This window comes from Hemiscyllium ocellatum, chromosome 36 (genome assembly GCF_020745735.1).
Source record: "Hemiscyllium ocellatum isolate sHemOce1 chromosome 36, sHemOce1.pat.X.cur, whole genome shotgun sequence".
NCBI classification, from domain to species: domain Eukaryota; kingdom Metazoa; phylum Chordata; class Chondrichthyes; order Orectolobiformes; family Hemiscylliidae; genus Hemiscyllium; species Hemiscyllium ocellatum.
Window position 1 is genome coordinate 4,041,679 of NC_083436.1, and position 21,541 is coordinate 4,063,219.

General features: G+C 42.2%; 1 protein-coding gene across 1 annotated transcript in view; it reads left to right on the forward strand.

The window, feature by feature from the left end:
* Positions 1 to 258: 258 nt before the first annotated feature.
* The window catches only part of glrbb (glycine receptor, beta b), a 216,188-nt gene continuing 194,905 nt past the window's right edge, over positions 259 to 21,541 (forward strand). The window contains exons 1-2 of the mRNA XM_060851436.1: positions 259 to 286; positions 9,690 to 9,837. Of these exons, the coding sequence (XP_060707419.1) occupies positions 259 to 286; positions 9,690 to 9,837 (176 nt within the window). The remainder of the gene's footprint in view (positions 287 to 9,689; positions 9,838 to 21,541) is intronic.

Genomic DNA, 21,541 nt, shown 5'->3' on the forward strand with positions numbered 1-21,541 from the left:
TGAAAGACATAGGGTTGGAATAACGGGACATTTTCAGGTCGAGAATCTGTGACTTCTAATTTTTCAGAAGGACTACAGCTGAAACATTGACTTTTGAAGTTGCCTGGCTTGCTGTGTTCTTCCAGCCTCCTGCGTGTCTACTTTGGATTCCAGCATCTGCGATTTTTCTGTCTCTTTTGAAAAGACAGGCAGGTGGACAGAGGAGGAGGGATTGTTTTTTTTATAAAAAAATGAAATTAAATCAAACTAGGTCTGATGATGTACAATCTGATGAGGAACCGCAAAGGTAAGAAAAAGCCATTATAGGAGTTACCTTCAGGCCTCTAAACAGTAGTCAGGATTTGGATGTACCAAGAGGTAGAAAAGGCTTGTAAGTAAGGCAAGGTTACAGTGATCATTGGGGATTTCAATATGTAGGTGGACTGGGAAAATCAGGTTAGTAATGGATTACAAGAAAAGGAATTTGTGGAATGTCTCTGAGATAGCTGTTTGGAGCAGCTTGTGGTCGAGCCCACTAGGGAACAGGCAATACTGGGATTTAGTGTTGTGTGATGAGGCAGACTTAGAACATAGAACAATACAGCACAGAACAGGCCCTTCGGCCCACGATGTTGTGCCGAACATTTGTCCTAGCTGAAGCCCCTATCCATGTACCTATCCAATTGCAGCTTAAAGGTCACCAATGATTCTGACTCTGCCACTCCCACAGGCAGCGCATTCCATGCCCCCACCACTCTTTGGGTAAAGAACCTACCCCTGATATCCCCTCTATACCATCCACACTTCACCTTAAATTTATGTCCCCTTGTAACACTCTGTTGTACCCAGGGAAAAAGTCTCTGACTGTCTACTCTATCTACTCCCCTGATCATCTTATAAACATCCATCAAGTCACCCCTCATCCTTCGCCGTTCCAATGAGAAAAGGCCTAGCACTCTCAACCTATCCTCGTACGACCTATTCTCCATTCCAGGCAATCTCCTGGTAAATCTCCTCTGTATCCTCTCCAAAGCTTCCACATCTTTCCTAAAGTGAGGCGACCAGAACTGCACACAGTACTCTAAATGTGGCCTTACCAAGGTTCTGTACAGCTGCAACATCACCTCATGACTCTTGAATTCAATCCCTCTGCTAATGAGCGCTAATACACCATAGGCCTTCTTAACAAGCTCTATCCACCTGAGTGGCAACTTTCAAAGAACTATGAACATAGACCCCAAGATCCCTCTGCTCCTCCACCTTACTAAGAACCCTACCATTAACCCTGTATTCCACATTCTTATTTGTCTTTCCAAAATGGACAACCTCACACTTGACAGGGTTGAACTCCATCTGCCACTCCTCAGCACAGCTCTGCATCATATCTAAGTCCCTTTGCAGCCAACAACAGCCCTCCTCACTATCCACAACTCCACCAATCTTCATATCGTCTGCAAATTTACTGACCCTCCCTTCGACTCCCTCTTCCCAGTCATTAATAAAAATTACAAACAGCAGAGGACTGTTGTTCTCTGATCCCTACGGAACTCCACTTGTAACTGGGCTCCAGGCTGAATATTTACCATCTACCACCACTCTCTGACTTCGACCGGTTAGCCAGTTCTCTACCCAACTGGCCAAATTTCCCACTCTCCCATGCCTCCTGATTTTCCGCATAAGCTTGCCATGGGGAACCTTATCAAATCCATGCCTTACTAAAATCCATGTACACCACATCCACTACTCTACCCTCATCTACATGCTTGGTCACCTCCTCAAAGAATTCAATAAGACTTGTAAGGCAAGACCTACCCTTCACAAATCCGTGCTGGCTGTCCCTAATCAAGCAGCATCTTTCCAGATACTCATAAATCCTATCCCTCAGTACCCTTTCCATTACTTTGCCGACCACCGAAGTAAGATTAACTGGCCTGTAATTCCCGGGGTTATCTCTATTCCCTTTTTTGAACAGGGGCACAACATTCGCCATCTCCAGTCCCCTGGTACCATCCCCGTTGACAGTGAAGACGAAAAGATCATTGCCAACTGCTCTGCAATTTCCTCTCTTGCTTCCCACATAATCCTAGGATATATCCCGTCAGGCCCGGGGGACTTGTCTATCCTCAGGTTTTTCAAAATGCCCAACACATCTTCCTTCCAAACAAGTATCTCCTCTAGCTTACCAGTCTGTTTCATGCTCTCCTCTTCAACAATATGGTCCCTCTCATTTGTAAATACTGCAGAAAAGTACTCATTGAAGACCTCTCCTATCTCTTCCGACTCAATACACAGTCTCCCACTACTGTCCTTGATCGGACCTACCCTCGTTCTTGTTATTTTCATGTTTCTCACATACGCATACAAGGCCTTGGGGTTATCCTTGATCCCAACTGCCAAAGATTTTTCATGCCCTCTCTTAGCTCTCCTAATCCTCCTGGCTGTCCTGTATCCCTCCACTGCTCTGTCTGAACCTTGTTTCCTCAACCTTATGTAAGCCTCCTTCTTCCTCTTTGCTAGACATTCAATCTCCCTCGTCAACCAAGGTTCCCTCACATGACCATTTCTTTCCTGCCTGACAGGTACATACATATCAAGGACACGTCGTATCTGTTCCTTGAAAAAGTTCCACATTTCAACGACATCCTTCCCTGACAATCTATGCTCCCAATTTATGCTCCTCAGATCCTGTCTTGCAGTATCGTATTTACCCTTCCCCCAATTATAAAACCTACCCTGTTGCATGCACCTATCTCTCTCCACAACCAAGGTGGTGTGGGGCCACAACTCACCAATAGAATAATCAACACACTAAGGAATCTACAAAAAAATGGACAGATAACCAAAGCGGACCAGCAAAGAATGAAACCTGAAAGCAACAACACCCCCAGATTCTACGGACTACCCAAAGTACACAAACCAGACATCCCACTCCGACCCATAGTATCACTACCAGGGACACCAGCATACAAACTGGCCAAAGAACTACAACAAAAACTGAAACACCTAGTCAGCGGATCCAAACACTCCATACAATCAACACAGGAATTCTTGGACATCATCAGGAATACACACATAGACAAAGAAGAAACCATGATATCATTCGACGTGACGGCACTGTTCACATCAATTGACAAAACCCTAGCCAGAGAAACAATAGCCAACCTACTGGACATACATAACAGAACACAGGAGGCCGAACCTATCAACAAGGACGGCATACTTAAACTACTAGACCTGTGCCTCACCACACACTTTACATTCAACAATCAGATATACGAACAAATCAACGGAACACCCATGGGATCACCAATCTCGGGACTCATAGCAGAGGCAGTTATGCAAAGGTTAGAACATACAGCCCTACCATAAATCTAATCCAAACTCTGGATCAGATACGTCGATGACACCTTTGTAATCATCAAAAACACAGAAATAGAAAAAACACACCGAATCATCAACGCCACACTCACAGGAATACGATTCACGAGAGAAGAGGAAAAGGATAGCCAACTCCCATTCCTAGACGTGTTAGTAGAGAGAACACCCAACGGAGAATTCACCACAAGGGTACACAGGAAACCAACACACACAGACCAAGTCCTAAACTATGAAAGTAACCACCCCAACACACACAAACGAAGCTGCATCAGGACACTATTCAAAAGAGCCACAACACACTGCAGTACACCAGAACTGCGAAAAGAGGAAGAGGAAAACCTATACAAGGTATTCGCCAAAAACGGATACCCACGCAACTTTATTACCAGATGCCTAAGAGATAGACCACGGAACGAGGACATGCCACAACCAAAAGGACTAGCCACACTACCATACGTCAGGAGCGTCTCAGAACTGACAGCCAGACTACTGCGACCCTTACGACTCATAACAGCACACAAGCCAACTTCCACACTCAGACAACAACTCACTAGAACAAAGGACCCAATAACCAGCACGAGCCAAACCAACGTAGTTTACAAAATACCATGCAAGGACTGCACAAAACACTATATAGGACAAACAGGAAGACAGCTAACAATCCGCATCCATGAACATCAGCTAGCCACAAAACGACACGACCAGCTATCCCTAGTAGCCATACACTCAGACAACCAGGAACATGAATTTGACTGGGAAAACACTACCATCATAGGACAAGCCAGACAGAGAACAGCCAGGGAATTCCTAGAGGCATGGCATTCATCCACAAACTCCATTAACAGACACATAGACCTGGACCCCATATACAAACCATTACAGCTGAAACTGACACCCGGAAACGGCAAGAACAAACCACTATAAATACCGGAAGAAACATCAAAGCAGCGCTTCACAGGAGGCTCCAATAGCACTGATGATGTTCCCTAGCCAGGGAACGAAACGTTTGCAGCAAAAACTTCCAGCTCGGCGAACAGAACCACAACAACGGACACCCGAGCTACAAATCTTCAACCAGACTTTATTCACCCACCTTATTTCTGATACTCCTTGCGTTGAAGTATACACACTTGAACCCATCTCTGTGTCCGCAAGTATTCCCTGTCAGTGCTACCTTCTCCACAGCCTCCCTACATTCTTGGACATCCTGAAAAACAGCTAACCTACTTGCTGGACTACAAGTCCGGATCCCATCCCTCTGCCAAATTAGTTTAAACCCCCTCGAAGAGTGCTAGCAAACCTACCTCCCAGGATATTGGTGCCCTTCTGGTTCAGATGTAACCCGTCCTGCTTGTACACGTCCCACCTTCCCTAGAATGCAGTCCAATTGTCCAAATACCTGAAGCCCTCCCTCCTATGCCATCCTTGCAGCCACGTGTTCAACTGCACTCTCTCCCTATTCCTTGCCTCATTGTCACATGGCACCAGCAACAACCCAGAGATGATGACTCTGTCCGTCCTAGCTTTTAGCTTCCAGCCTAACTCCCTGAGCTCCTTCATGACCTCCCCACCCCTCTTCCTACCTATGTCGTTGGTGCCAATGTGCACCACCACTTGATAAGGGAGCTTAAGGAGAAGGAACCCTTAGGAGGCAGTGACCATAATATGACAGAATTTACTCTGCAGTTTGAGAGGGAGAAGGTGGAATCAGATGTAACAGTATTACAGTTGAATAAAGGCAACTACAGAGGAATGAGGAAGGAACTGACCAGAATTCACTAGGAGAGGAGCCTAGCAGGAAAGACAGTGGAACAGCAATGGCAGGAGTTTCTGGGAGTAATTCAGGAGACACAGCAGAGATTCATCCCAAGGAAAAAGAGGCATGGTACATGGGGGATGAGACAACCATGGCTGACCAGTGAAGTCAGGGACAGCATAAAAGGAAAAGACAAAGTAGATAATGTAGCGAAGGCCAATGGAAAGCCTTCAAAGACCAACAGTGGAAAACGAAGAATGAAATGAAGAGGGAGAACATCAAAAAGAGGGTAAGCGAGCCAGTAAAATTATGGAAGATTGCAAGAGTTTCTTTAGATATATAAAAGGCAAAAGTGAGGCAAATGTAGACATTGGACTGTTGGAAAATGATGCTTGAGAGATAGTAATCGGCACGGTGGCTCAGTGGTTAGCACTGCTGCCTCACAGCACCAGAGATCCAGGTTCAATTCCCGCCTCAGGCGACTGACTGTGTGGAGTTTGCACGTTCTCCCCGTGTCTGCGTGGGTTTCCTCCGGGTGCTCCGGTTTCCTCCCACAGTCCAAAGATGTGCAGGTCAGGTGAATTGACCATGCTAAATTGCCCATAGTGTTAGGTGTAGGGGTATGGGTGGGTTGTGCTTCAGCGTGTTGGTGTGGACTTGTTGGGCCGAAGGGCCTGTTTCCACACTGTAAGTAATCTAATCTAATGGGGAACAGGGAAATGGCTGAGGAATTGAATGAGTACTTTGTGTCAGTCTTTACAATGGAAGACACAAGTGATATCACAAAAATTCAAGAGAATTGAGGGCAGAACTGAGTATGGTGGCCATCAACAAGGAGAAAGGCCAGAAAGTGGATGAATCACCTGGACCTGATAGGCTACACCGGAGAGTTCTAAAGGAGATAGCTGAAGAGATAGTGAAGCCTTTAGTGGTGATCTTTCTGGTATCACTGGAGTCAGGGAGGGCCTAGAGGACTGGAAAATTGCTAATGTAATCACCCTACCTCCTCCCACCACCCTGTTAAGAAGGGAATAAGGCAACAGTTTGCAGCTGATACAAAGATCAGTGGAGGGGCAGGTAGACAGGGAGGCTGCAGAAAAATTTATAGGCTGATTAGCCTGAGTAAGTAAGTTGCTAGTAAGATTTTGGACTCCATTGTGAAGGCTGAGATTTCTGAATACTTGGAAGTGCATGGTAAAATAGGGCAAAGTTTGCACGGTTTCATCAAGGGGAGGTCATGCCTGACAAATCTGTTAGAATTCTTTGAGATAACAAGCAGGTTAGACTAAGGAGAGCCAATGGATGTTATCTATCTAGACTTCCAGACGTCCTTTGATAAGGAGCCATACAGGAGGCTGCTGAGTAAGGGCCCATGATGTTACTAGCTTGGATAGAAGATTGGCTATTGGGCAGAAGGTAGAGAGTGTAGATAAAAGGGTCTTTCTCAGGATGGAAGCCAGTGACTAGTGGTGTTCCACAAGGGTCAGTATTGAGACCACAACTTTTCACTTTATACATTAATAATCTGGATGAAGGTACTGATGGCATTCTGGCTAAGTCTGCAGATAACACAAAGATTGGTGGAAGGGCAGGTAGCATTGAGGAGGCAGGGAGCTGCAGAAAAATCTAGTCAAGTTAGGAGAGTAGGCAAAAAAGTGGCAGATGAAATAAAATGTGGGAAAGTGTGAGATCATGTACTTTGGTAGGAAGAATAGAGGCATGAATTATTTTCTAATTGGGGAAAATATTCAGAAATCTGGAGCACATACGGACTTGAGAGTCCTAGTCATGGTTTCTCTTAAAGTAAACTTGCAGGATGGGTCAGTAGTTAGAAAGGCAAATACAATGGGCACAGTGGGTAGCACTGCTGCCTCACAGCGCCAGAGACCCGGGTTCAATTCCCCCTCAGGCGACTGACTGTGCGGAGTTTGCACGTTCTCCCCGTGTCTGCGTGGGTTTCCTCCGGGTGCTCCGGTTTCCTCCCACAGTCCAAAAATGTGCAGGTTAGGTGAATTGGCCATACTAAATTGCCCATAGTGTTAGGTGAAGGGATAAATGTAGGGGAATGGGCCTGGGTGGGTTGCACTTTGGCAGGTCAGTGTGGACTTGTTGGGCTGAAGGGCCTGTTTCCACACTGTAAGTAATCTAATCTAATCTAAGTAATCTAATCTAATGTTGTCAGTCATCTCAAGTAGACTGGAATACAAAAGCAGGCATGCACTTCTGAGGGTTTAAAAGGCTCTGGTCAGACAACATTTAGAATATTGTGAGTACGTTTGGGCCAGGAAGGATGTATTCGCATTGGAGCAGGTCCAGAGGAGGTCCATGAGAATGAACCCAGGGGTGAAAGTATGAGGAACATTTGAGAACTTTGGGAGTATACTCAATGGAGTTTAGAAGTTTGAGGGGGGATCTGATTGAAACGTGAAGAATACTGAACATTCTGGACTGAGTGGATGCTGGGAAGGTGTTTCCATTAGCAGGAGAGATGAGGGCCGGAGGGTGCCGCCTTAGAGAAGGTCTTTTACAGTGGCAGTAGGGAGAAACTTCTGAGCCATAGAGTGATGAATCTGTAAAATCCATTGCCACAGAAGGCCAGGTCATTGAGTACATTTAAGATAGATAGATCCATTCCTGATTGCCAAGGGGATCAAAGGCTATGAGGCCAAAACAGAAAAAATGGGGTTGAAAAACACGAGAGCCATGATTGAATGATGGAGCTGACTTGAAGGGCTGAATAGCCTAGTTTCTGCTCCTATAGAGTCTTATAGTAAAGAAGGTTGGCATTATCTGAACAAGTGAGACAGGACAGGAGAAACTGAGAGAATAGAGTAAACTTTACAGGAAGCCGGTTGTGAGGAAGTGCCCTCAAAGTAATTGTGGGCAAAGATGCCTCTATTAGAAGACATGGATTTACACGTTCCAGAAAACAAGACTGGCAGATTGAGGAAGGAAAGAGAAGTATTAGAGGTGTAATATGAGAAGAGTGAAACTTGCAAAACAAAGTTGCAGTTCACCAGTTCAAGCTCAGAGCCAGAAACTGAACCATTACAGTCATCAATGTATCGGAAATAGAGGTAGTGGAAGGTCTGAGTAGGATTGGAACAAAAACGAATTCAATACCCAAACATCTTGCCCCAAGGAGTGATGGAAACAACATATTATGGAAGATTAAACTGATACTTTACAGGTACAATAAAGATACAAGCCAATGACAACTTCTGTAGGAAGTCATAAAGAATGCAACAATGCTTTCATTTTTTTTACCAACAAAAGTGCAAATTCTGTGTTAACTAAGTTGAATCCAGAAACACTTAGCCCCATTTTCAAAAGACAGCGATTTACTCATATACTGTACATATATATCAAAATATTGTGGCAATATTAACTTGTCTGCAGTGGTTGAGTTTTTTTCAGATCAATGATTGTTGTTAAGGAGATAACATTAATAGAGTAGAAACGACCCAAAGGAAATACTGAAAGAACATCAAGCAACACCACACCATTTGCCAACGCTTCTTAACTTTTAAAAATCAAATCAAAAATTGTGGCTCGAGAATCTGAACTCCAAATTAACAGGCTTTGCCGCTTTCCTCTGATGTCTGTCCAAGAAACGGGACTACTGCGCATGTAGCAGGTGCATATATGTTGCTCCTCCATCTTGAGAAACAGTTTCATCCACAAAATACACTTTAAACAAAATAATACTGGCTGATGTGTTAATGGTGCAGCGGATTGAGAATGCAGTGGGGAGGATTGAGGTCAGGGCAGTGAGGCAGCGGCTTGCTCGGTCTGTCAGTGCTGTCAAAGTCCAGCACTCACTCGCTGATGGAAAACAAGCACATGCTGGGGGAGTCGAAAAGCTGTCAGCTTTTTACATTAAAAACAATTGCACCGACATTCACGGTGAGTAGGAACCGTTGATTTTTTTTTCTTAAGAAATGCACTTTGCAAATCTCGCTGCGCCTAATGATGTGAATGTGAGCAGGAGCTGTTGAGGCGCCATCGCCCTGTATTGTTTCATGTTGTGCTGGTTGCGGCGTCCGTTTCTGTAGGTTTGTTGTTTACAAAGCTAGCTGAAATCTGTGAGAACGATGCAGCGACCGGCTGCCGTAGTATGAATGTAATATGTTTCTTTTTACAGAGCGGTGAAATGCTCTTTATGTGTATGTGCTCCAGGACAAAAAAAATACACATTAAGCATACTGATTATTTAACGTTTTTGTTTTGGAAATTCCAGCAGTATGTTATCATAAATGTCTCGAATAATGCTTGCCAAATTCTTAGTATCATTGAGACCTGACAATTTAAACGAAATAGTGTTTTAAAAAAAACAAATGCAGTGTGAGATATCAGAGCCGAGAGCGGTGGACGTGTGACAGCAATTAAATATTGCTGTCGGGTGATCGGTATAGGCTCTACTGTTGGGACACCAATCATATGGACACACTCCTGACATCCACACCTACACAATGTGGTTCAGTCTCTCTAGCCCTTCTCTGTTTTGTCATTTTCAAAATGGAGTTCCTTGGAAGGATTAATATTAGCTGACATTTTTTTCTTGTTCCAGATTAAGACGTTGCTGGACCAATCGATTTAAGAATGGAGCTGACCAAAGCATCCCTTCTCCTCATCTCTTTATGCTTCTGGATTGAACTAGGTTTGTCCAGTGATAAGTCTTCAAAGAAAGGAAAGTCAAAGAAGAAGCAACATCTGTGCCCATCGTAAGTTCTCTTCGTTTTCATCTCACTGAATTACAATTAGCATGTGTGCTTTTTAAAAGTTGGTACTTCCCAAGAAATGATAATCAGTGGTTTCAGGCTAACCAAACTCTTTCCAGATATCATACAGCTTTACCACGCAATATGGCAACAGCACAATTACAACAAATTCGGACCATTTTAAAGGGCTTCTATCTTCAATGAGAAATAATAAAGGCTTCATGTTTCATTGTCATGTTCTGTCATAATGATATCTTGGAAAAAGATTGCCAGTTTAATTAACATCAGTTGGTGTATACCTCTTAACAGATAGAAGAAAAGCTTTCCCAAAATTTTCTCAGTCTCTTTTAAATAGACATATGAATGTGATTGAAAAAAAGGCCTGCAATTATCCCTATGACAAATATAATAATCCTTCTATATACTGCAGAAGTGATAAATCGATAGATTTGGGTGTAATTAACCTAAGGTTGTTATGCCATTTTTGGGACTAGTTCTACAACACATTGCAACAGTTTAAGAAGATAGCTCACCATCACCTTCACAAGTGAAACTCAGTATGGGCAAAAACCTAACCAGTAATGCCTACCTCCCGTGAGATGAATTAAAAAAAGGAGACTGACATTGTGAATTTTTATGATGTCAGAAGTCAGTTGCAAATGTTAGAAAAATGCAAAGAACCATGATGTAGTTTCTAACCACATAGGGGTCCTGCATGTTATTTCCTTTCAACTGCAGCTGAGGCTAATGACATAAATCTTTCATCGAGTACAATGGTCGCATACCAACTTTCTAATTTGGAGATTTCACTTGAGCAATCTGGTCTGAATGAAGGAAATTGGAGTGTAAGGAAAATATGATTCCAATCCTTTTCAGCGAAGAGAGGTCTCTGTGCCAAAACTGAATGTTACGTTTTACGTGGCTAGAATCCCTACAGTGTGGAAACAAGCCATTTGCCTCAACAAATCCACACCAATCCTCTGAAGAGTATCCAACCCAGACCCATTCACCTACCTTATTATGCTCCATTTCCCCTGACTAATGCACCTAGCCTACACATCCCTGAACACTATGGGCAATTAGCATGGCCAGTTCACCTAACCTGCACATCTTTGGACTATGGAAGGAAACCAGAGCACCCGGAGAATAGCCATGCAGACATCTTACATTTATATTGAACAGTCTGAAATGCACGTCCCTATCCTGCCCGATCTGTCTTCCACTGCCTTCCACTATGATAGTCATAACAAGTAGTCCAAGTTGCTATGATTCTACCCATTAATCAAACTCCTATCTATAGGAACCATCTTAAGACCAGAAAACGTTGAAGCAAAATCGGCCATTTAGTGAGCTGATCTGATAATCCTTCTCTCCACTTTTTCTGCCTGATTCTCATAATCCTAATAAAAATCTGTCTATCTCAAACTTGAATATTCTTAATGATCCAGACTTGACAACTCTCTGCAGTAAATAATTCCCACTGATTTACCACCTGCTGAGAGCAAAACTCTCTGTATTATCTGGGCAACTTATAACTGAGATTATACTCTCTAGTCCTAGACTGCCTCACAAGAAGTAACAACACTTCCACATCTCCCCTTTCAAGTTTCCTAAGAATTTGCTATGTTTCAAAAAGATTTCCTCTCATTCTTCAAAACCTCAGTGAGTACAAGCCCGATCTACTCAACCTCTTCTGGTAAGAAAATTCCTCCATATATGGGCTCAATCTAGTGAACCTTGTATATGCTGCCTCCAACGCCAATATATCTTTCTTTAGATCAGGAGACCAAAACTGTCACAGTATTCCAGCTGTGCTCCAACTAGGGCTTTATATATTTTTAGCAAGATTTCCTATTTTCCTACTACATTCCTTTTGAAATAAAGGCCGATGTTCCATATACCTTCTCTGTTATTTGCTCAACTTGTACGCTAGCTTTTTGTGAATCATGTGCTAAGATTGTTGGACCCCGACTTGTAGCTTTCAAAAAAGTTTCAAGTTACAAATTTTCCATTTCTGGTTACATGGGGTCTGACCATAACTCCTATTAGAAAATACAATATTTGGTGGATTGTTATCAGTGTGTGAAAATCCTGTAGGCCCCACTGTTGCCAAATTTTCAAAATCCTCTTTCGCATTCCAGGCAGATTACGTTCAGTACTCGGACTAAAAATTCATTTCAAAAAACTAACCCAGTAAGTTTTCAGATGCAGCTTACAAACTTATCTTGTTCTTTTGTCATGCTGGTTAGTTACTTTGTTAAACTTGTTTATTAAACTTAATAGAAATTTGTGGATAGAATTTTATGAGCAAAATTATTTTCTTTCCACTAATGCAATACATGTCTACCATGTGTATTTTATGATCTCCCACCATGTACTGTGTGCTCGGTGAATACACAGTCATGTGGTGCTTGCCTGCAGAGTAATATTTGTAGTATCTGCACATCTAGAAAGACTCAGGTTATTTTCTTTTGAGCAGTGGAGGCTGAGGGGAGACTTGATAGAAGTTTATTAAATTTGAGATGCATAGATAGGGTTGACAGTCAGAATCTTGTACAGTTGAAATGTCTAATACTGTGGGACATGCATTTAAAGTGAGAGGAGAAGAGTTCAGAGGAAATGTAAGGGGCAAGGTTTTTGCACAGTAGTTGGAGTCTGGAATGCCCAGCCAGGGGTGACGATGGAGGCAGATAAGATAAGGGCATTTAAGAGACTTTTAGATAAGCACATGAATGTGCAAGGAATGGAGGAATATGGACGAAGGTCAGGCAGAAGGGATTAGTTGCATTTGGCATCATGTTCAGCACAACATCGTGGGCCAAAGGGCCTGTTTCTGTGCTGTACTGTCCTGTGTTCTATGTATGTTCTATCTGACTGTGAAGTTGGGTAAATGCGATATGAGGAAGTTTACTAGTACGGCATTGCTGGTGAAATATTACAGCAAGGAGCTGTTATGATTTCATGACAGCAGTAAACACCAAATAACCTCTTCAAAGATCTCCTGAAAATCACAAATGGCGTTATGGTAAATGTAGTATTTTGAAAATGTAATCACTGATACCATGCATGGCATCCAATTTTATGCAGTAAATTTCCCCAAATAGCAATGTGATAGTTTGTATTAGTGATGTTGTTTGAGATGTGAATATTGGGCAAACACCAATGGATAAATCCATGTTTTTACTTTAAGATAGTGTCATGGACTTTCTTACATGAAATAAGTAGAAGGACTTTGTTTTACATTTGCTATCAAAAATGGCAGTGCAGCATTCCTTCAGAACTGGAAATGGCTATTGAATGTAGAATCATAGAACAATACAGCACAGGAATAGGCCCTTCAGTACATCATGTCTATGCTAACCAAGATGCCATTCTAAACTAATCTCATTTGTCCACACGTGCTGTATCCCTTTATCTGCCTGTTCATGTATCAGTCTAAATGTCTCTTAAAAATTGCTATTGTGTCTGATTCTGTCACCTCGTGTGGCAGTGCATTCCAGACACCTACAACCCTCATTGCCTTGCACATCTCCTTTAAACTAAGCGCCCTCCCCCACCTTAAACCAGTGCACCCTCGTACTTGATATTTCCATCTGGGAAAAAGATTCTGACTATCCACTGTATCCATGACTCTCATAATTTTGTTTTATCTATCAGGTTGTCACTTAGTCTCTGACCCCTACTGAAAACAATCCAACCTCTCCTTATAGCTAGTACATTCCAAGCCAGGGCAACATCCTGATGCCTCTTTTGCACCCTCCCCAAAACTTTCAAATCTCACCTATAGTGTGGTGACTAGAACTGCATACACACAATACTCCAGATGTGGACCAACAGAAGTTTTATACAGCTTGCCAACTTTTATATTCAATGTCCAGGCTGATGAAAAGAAGCATGCCGTATGCCTTCTTTACCACCTTATCCACTTATGTTGCCATTTATAGGGAGTTATAGACTTGCACTCCAAGATTTCTCTGTATGTCACTGCTCCAAAGGGTCCTGTCTTTTACTGTATATTTTCATTTTGAACTTGACCTTACAAAATGTATCATGTAATACTTGCCCCAATTAAACTACATCTGCCATTTCTCTGCCCAAATTTCCAATTGCCTTTGACAACCTGCTTTATTCTCCACAACTCCACCAATTTTAATGTCATCTGTGAACCTACTAATCAGACCACCTACATTTTCATCCAAGTCAATTAAAGATATTGCAATCAACAGAGATCCCAGCACTGAGCCATGAAGATCTACTGGTCACAGACCTTCAGTCAGAGAAACACCCTTCAACTGACCTCTGTCTTTCATGATGAAATCAATTTAATATCCAACTTACCAACTCACCATGGATCCCATGTGACTTAATCTTCTGGATCAGCCCATCACGATAGACCCTTTCAAATGCTTTAGTAAAACATAAGTAGATGCCCCATTCCTCATCAATCATTTTTATCACTCCTCAAAAATCTCAATCAAATTTGAGACAAGACCTTCCCCAAACAAAACCATGCTAACTATCCCAAATAAGTTCATTATTTTACAAATGCAAGTAAATCCAGTTCCTGAGAATCCCCTCCAATAGTTTCCCTATGACTGATGTAATACTCAGTACTTTATAATTTACTGTATTATCCCTTTGCCCTTCAATGAGCTATTCCCAAGTTTTCTTGGAACTCAGCTTTGGCTAAAGAGGATGCAAAGATCTCTGTCAAGGCCCCAGAAATTTCCTTCTTTGCCATCTTTCATACCCTGGGATAAATCCGTTCACTTCCTGGGAGTTTTTTTACGTGCATGTTTTTCAAGACATCATTAAGGCTGAGACCCCCTTTAACTTAGTTTTGGTCAAGTCTCCTATGATAGACTCTAACCCAGAGCTCCATTTATTTTGAGACTGACCCAACTTTACAACAACCTACATAATCCATTGATGTTGGTAGCGATGTCTCGAGAAATGAGGAAAAACATTGACCTGCTAGTCCCTGTCAGTGGTGAAGTGACAACTGACTGAGTTTGAAGATGTATTAAATCATTCACTTGTTACATATTATAAATACTTATTAGATTAATCATTATCAAAGCTGAAATTTCTTTGTTTTGATAAGTGAATTGGAAAATAACCACTAGGCAATTTCTTACCTCTGATGTCAGACCTTAATTTTACTTTCTGATCGTGTTCTCCCTCATTTTTCCCTGAAGTCTCTGATGGTACTTCCCACTGTTTCAACTGCTTTGTTTTGATGCATTTCTGCTGACGTTACCCACTCTGTTTTAAGCTGCTGTATCCCAAATTACTTTGCTGTTGTGTCTATTCGTGGTTTAGTGGTGGACTGTACTCGAGATGCTGAATAAAAGTCCTTGGAGGTCCTTGGTGCTTCCATCTGTGTATACATATCCTTGACAATACCATTCACATATCATTTAATACCTGCTATTCCCTCAGTTTGGACACTGAAAATAGGACATCTGTAAAAATGTAACCATATCTGAAATCAAATTGTTGCTGGCTAGATGATTATAAATCCTATCTTTTTAGAATCCTTTCCAAAACTTTTCCTACAACAGACGTAAGGCTCACTGGTCTATAATTACCTGGGTCATCTCTACTGCCCTTCTTGAACAAGGCCACAGGGGCACCTTTGATAAAGAAAAATGGGAATAATGTTTCCACTTCTATATTTGCAGTATTTTTTTCAAAAGGTATTGCTTCAGGATATCTTGAGGAAACATCTAAAATTGGTCATCAATCATGCCTTCCTTTTCCTGGTTTTAGGTTGGGGTGCTACACAATCTATTGAAGTCCTGCTAAATGGTTCTTCAAAAGTTGGTATTGGGATTAAAGGCACTGGCTTGATTGATGGATGGGGTTTGCCCACCTCCTGACATATGATGTTGCAAATAGCTCTCCATGATATTGATTATTCCGTCATGGGTAGAGCTCAAGCAGTCAAGCCCTGAGCATGATTGAGGTCAACACCACTGGAGGTACGTGAGCTTGCATCAACTTCGGGAAATCTACTCGACATCTATACAGCTGCTGCTCCAAGTTCTGTGCCTTATAAAGTGACTGCTCAATGTTTACTATCCTTCCCACCTCTGGGGGAGTTGTACACAGATGTCTTTGACCCAGCTACCAACTCCTGCACTCTGATGTGATTCCTTCATTCTGCTCCACTGGCAGTACACGCCTCTCTGATATACCAATAATTTGTATGGTAGTATGTTCTTCAACATCCCAGATACTTGAGGGATGAGCTGGCATAGTTTTTGGTATGGTCGGAGAGTGGACTGATGAAGAGTGCTTCTGAGTGAATAATGATAGGATTTGCATGGGATACAATTGGCTATAATTAGAACAACCTTTGGACACTGGGGGTATGCACAGCCCAGATCAGTACCTTTAACTATATTAGTGGAAACTATATTAGCTGGTGTGTTGGTTTCCATTCTCTGCCATGAACCAACAGTTTTCTGTATGACCACCATTACTCCATTACTCTGCTTTATACCATGCCTGAATGTGCCCCTAACACATGGCATTGGCTCTGGGCCATTTACCACCTCCAAAAATGAGCTCAGGGAATGGATTTTCAAAACTCCATTGCTGTGTCTTCAACTGAGAAAACAACTCTCATTACATTGTGACTCCTATTCTGCAAGTGCAGACTTTTCACTGCAGTACATTGTGAGCTGGACACAGTGTTGAGATTAACATGAAGCTTCCAATTTCTCAACCTCACCCCTCGACTGAGGTCTAGTGGTCCTGAGATTAAGCTCCCTACCAATCGTCTCTCTCTAATGAGACAGCAGTCCTGTGATCCCCTGGGACGCTGGTAACTACACCTTTATATAATGTTGCTTTTTCCTGTAATAGAGCAAAAGCGAGCAGAATGGAGCCAATGGGATTTCAAGGAGAAGGCGATTGCCTGATAACATTTTGGATGAGGTAGTCAGGGTAGTGCAGTAGAAACATCTAGTTTGCAAAAAGAAAGGATCAATATTCCCTTTCTCTGACCTTTGTGGAGCTACCAAAAGACCTTCTGCGTTAGCCAGCTTGCTTTCAGTCCCTTTTTTCTGCATATAACCTACTGAAGGAGGAATAATATACCTTCAGAAACATCAAAGAGTTGAGTTATCAATCTGAGAGTGAAAAACTGAACATTGGTCAATTCTCTGGCTCCTTGGATGCTGCCTGACCTGCTGCGCTTTTCCAGCAACACATTTTCAGGATCTGGCCAAAGTAGACTGGAAACAGTTGCTTGAGAGTAAATCTAAGGCAGTCAGTGGGAGACATTCAAAAATGAATTAAGGCCCACGTGTTCCCTTTAGCGGGAAATGTGGATGAAACAAGCCCAGGGAACCCTAAATGTCTAGGAATATTCAGGATTGGATAAAAAAGAAAGCCAAGGTCTGTAACAGGTACAAAGAGAAAAAAAAAAATCAATGGAGGCCTTGAGTGGAGTATATAAAATCCAGTGGGGAACTTAAGAAAGCAATTACGAGAGCAAAGATGGGGACATGAAAAAGCACTAGTGGGCAAGATTAGGGAAAATACCAAGACATTCTATAAGTATATCAAGGGGAAGAGAATATAAAAGGGAAGAGAGAGTAACCAGGGAAACAATGGGCCCATTAAGGATCATGGGGAAAAGGTGTGCGTCAAGCCAAAGGACATTATAGAGTCTTAAATGAATACTTCACATCTGTCTACACTCGAGAGGAGGATGTAGGTACAGAAATTGGGAGGATAGACTCAAGCAGTTCGGAAATCATAGGGGCCCTGATATAATTTTTTAATTCCTCTCTCTCCACCCAGGGGAGGTGCAAGATGCCTGATGTAAATAAGAGTGTGGGAGAGGACAATTATTAAGACTGTGGATGACACGAGGATTGGCTGGTTGTTTGACAGGGAGGTGGTCTTTGTTTACAGGAAGATATAAACAGATTGGTTGGATGGGAAGGTCAGTGGCAGGTAAAATTTAACCTCAAAGCAAGGTGATGCACTTTGAATACTCCTGTCTTGGTACTGCTTGCGATGACACTAAGAGGCTAAGAGGAATGGAGGGATCTTCAGGTATTTGTCCACAAACCACTGAAGGCAGCAGTACAGGTTAAAAAAGTGCATACAGACACAATTGGTCTTATTTGTCGAGGCATAGATTATAAGAGCAGGTAGGTTATATTGGAGCTGGAGAGGACTTTGGTTATATCACAGCTGTGTGCAGTTCTGATCTCTGTAACATAGATAGGTGTGTTTACACTGGAGGGAGTTGCACAGGAGATTCAGCAGGATGGTGCTTGGAATGAAGCACTTTAACTGTGAAAAAGGCTGGATAAGCTCAAGTTTTTTTTTAGAGCAGAGAAGGTTGAGGAGGGACCTGACTGAGATCTATAAGATGATGAGGGTGATGGAGATAGTGAATAGAAAGCATTTGTTCCCCTTAGTTGAAGGATAAATGACAAGGTCTGTTATTAACAACAAGATTATTAACAATAACAATAATTTTAGAGTAAAAGATGGCAATTTGAGGAAAATATTTTTCACCAAAGTTGGTGATTGCTTGCAATGGAGTATGGTTGAGGCAGCCAACTGCATAAAGTACTTGGATAAGCACTTGAAATAAACTAGGAGAAAGTGAGGACTGCAGATGCTGGAGATCAGAGCTGAAAATGTGTTGCTGGAAAATCCAATGAGGATTCCTGAAGAAGGGCTCATGCCCGAAACGTCGCTTCTCCTGCTCCTTGGATGCTGCCTGACCTGCTGCACTTTTCCAGCAACACATTTTCAAAGCTCGTGGACCTAATGGAAGAATGTGGGACTAGTGTAGATTCGTGTCGACTAATGTAGACTGATGCAAAGTACCCTATTCAGTTCCTTCCCGGTTTCTTTGTTCCCCAAGACTACCTCTCCATCTCATTTTTGGAGTGGATGAATGTCCACTTTTGCCTCTCTGTTAACTTTTAAGGTATCTTAACATAAAAGTCTTGTAATCTTCTTCACACACTTGCTGTGTTGAGCCACACAAAGTGAGAAACCTTTCTTACCCATTTGACAGTCTGGCCAAAATGGCAATCTTCATAATTTGACAAAAGACTGGAATTGGTTGCAAGCAACTTGTGTCAGCATCAAAGAATTGAAAGGAAATGGAAGAAGGCAACCAAATGAATCCTGTTCCAGACTCAAAATGTTTACTGACGACAGATGCTGTCAGACCTGCTGAGTCTCTCCAGCTTCTCTGTTTCTTTCAGATTTCCAGCAAATTTGGCTTTCAGTTGAATTCTATCATCAAGACTGAATTCACATTGAGCTGTTTCTCTGATTCTTTTCTTCTTTTCACCCCCAACCTGAATATCTTGTCTATTATGGTGTCCCCCTCTCTATAGAATTAGAAATTAGACATTTGTGTTTCTTCTGCCAATGTTTGTGACTAATGATCACAATAAAGAGCTGTTTTCTTGTTAAGAACAGATATTTGTGAGTGTTTTCTATAAATCTATGTTCACAGTCAGGTACGATGGGGACTTTGGATAGTTTTATGACAGTTTTTTCATGTTTTTGATTACTCTGGGAATAATGGAGCTTGATTTTTCGTGGGTCATGGCACTAGGGTGCAGCAGGTCATGGAAATGTTTGCAGTACTGTCTCCATCTTCAATATTACATTCCTGCTACATTCAGCATGGCTGCTGTCACCTGCACAGTTGCTTGGTAACACTTGGAGTGTTTCTCCTTCCTCCTTACAATATTTTGTTCTGGTGTTGCAACTCCTGCAGCAACAGCTCAAGGTCTGGATGCAGAACCAGGATGCTATTCCTCCCAAACCACCTAGTGTGGTTCTCATCCATAACATTCTGACATGACAATGAAGAAAGATTGCCATTTTGGCCAGACTGTCAAATGGGTAAGAAAGGTTTCTCACTTTGTGTGGCTCAACACAGCAAGTGTGTGAAGAAGATTACAAGACTTTTATGTGAAGATACCTTAAAAGCTAACAGAGAGGCAAAAGTGGAGATTCATCCACTCCAAAAATGAGATGGAGAGGTAGTCTTGGGGAACAAAGAAACCGGGAAGGAACTGAATAGGGTACTTTGCATCAGTCTACATTAGTCGACACAAATCTACACTAGTCCTACATTCTTCCATTAGGTCCACTAGGTTTGACATTTCAAGTACTTAGAGCTGAAAATGTATTGCTGGAAAAGCGCAGCAGGTCAGGCAGCATCCAAGGAGCAGAAGAATCGACGTTTCGGGCATGAGCTCTTCTTCAGGAATCCTCATTGGATGCTGCCTGACCTGCTGCGCTTTTCCAGCAACCCATTTTCAGCTCTGATCTCCAGCATCTGCAGTCCTCACTTTCTCCTAGTTTATTTCAAGTGCTTATCCAAGTATTTTATGCAGTTGGCTGCCTCAACCATACTCCATTGCAAGCAATCACCAACTTTGGTGAAAAATATTTTCCTCAAATTGCCATCTTTTACTCTAAAATTATTGTTATTGTTAATAATCTTGTAGTTAATAACAGATCTTGTTATTTATCCTTCAACTAAGGGGAACAACTGCTTTCTATTCACTATCTCCATCATCCTCATCATCTTATAGATCTCAGTCAGGTCCCTCCTCAACCTTCTCTGCTCTAAAAAAAAACAACTTGAGCTTATCCAGCCTTTTCCACAGTTAAAGTGCTTCATTCCAAGCACCATCCTGCAGAATCTCCTGTGCAACTCCCTCCAGTGTAAACACACCTATCTATGTTACAGAGATCAGAACTGCACACAGCTGTGATATAACCAAAGTCCTCTCCAGCTCCAATATAACCTACCTGCTCTTATAATCTATGCCTCGACAAATAAGACCAATTGTGTCTGTATGCACTTTTTTAACCTGTACTGCTGCCTTCAGTGGTTTGTGGACAAATACCTGAAGATCCCTCCATTCCTCTTAGCCTCCTAGTGTCATCGCAAGCAGTACCAAGACAGGAGTATTCAAAGTGCATCACCTTGCTTTGAGGTTAAATTTTACCTGCCACTGACCTTCCCATCCAACCAATCTGTTTATATCTTCCTGTAAACAAAGACCACCTCCCTGTCAAACAACCAGCCAATCCTCGTGTCATCCACAGTCTTAATAATTGTCCTCTCCCACACTCATATTTACATCAGGCATCTTGCACCTCCCCTGGGTGGAGAGAGAGGAATTAAAAAATTATATCAGGGCCCCTATGATTTCCGAACTGCTTGAGTCTATCCTCCCAATTTCTGTACCTACATCCTCCTCTCGAGTGTAGACAGATGTGAAGTATTCATTTAAGACTCTATAATGTCCTTTGGCTTGACGCACACCTTTTCCCCATGATCCTTAATGGGCCCATTATTTCCCTGGTTACTCTCTCTTCCCTTTTATATTCTCTTCCCCTTGATATACTTGTAGCATGTCTTGGTATTTTCCCTAATCTTGCCCACTAGTGCTTTTTCATGTCCCCATCTTTGCTCGCGTAATTGCTTTCTTAAGTTCCCCACTGGATTTTATATACTCCACTCAAGGCCTCCATTGATTTTTTTTTCTCTTTGTACCTGCTACAGACCTTGGCTTTCTTTTTTATCCAATCCTGAATATTCCTAGACATTTAGGGTTCCTTGGGCTTGTTTCATCCACATTTCCCCCTGAAGGGAATACTTAATTCATTTAAAGTGGGCCTTAATTCATTTTTG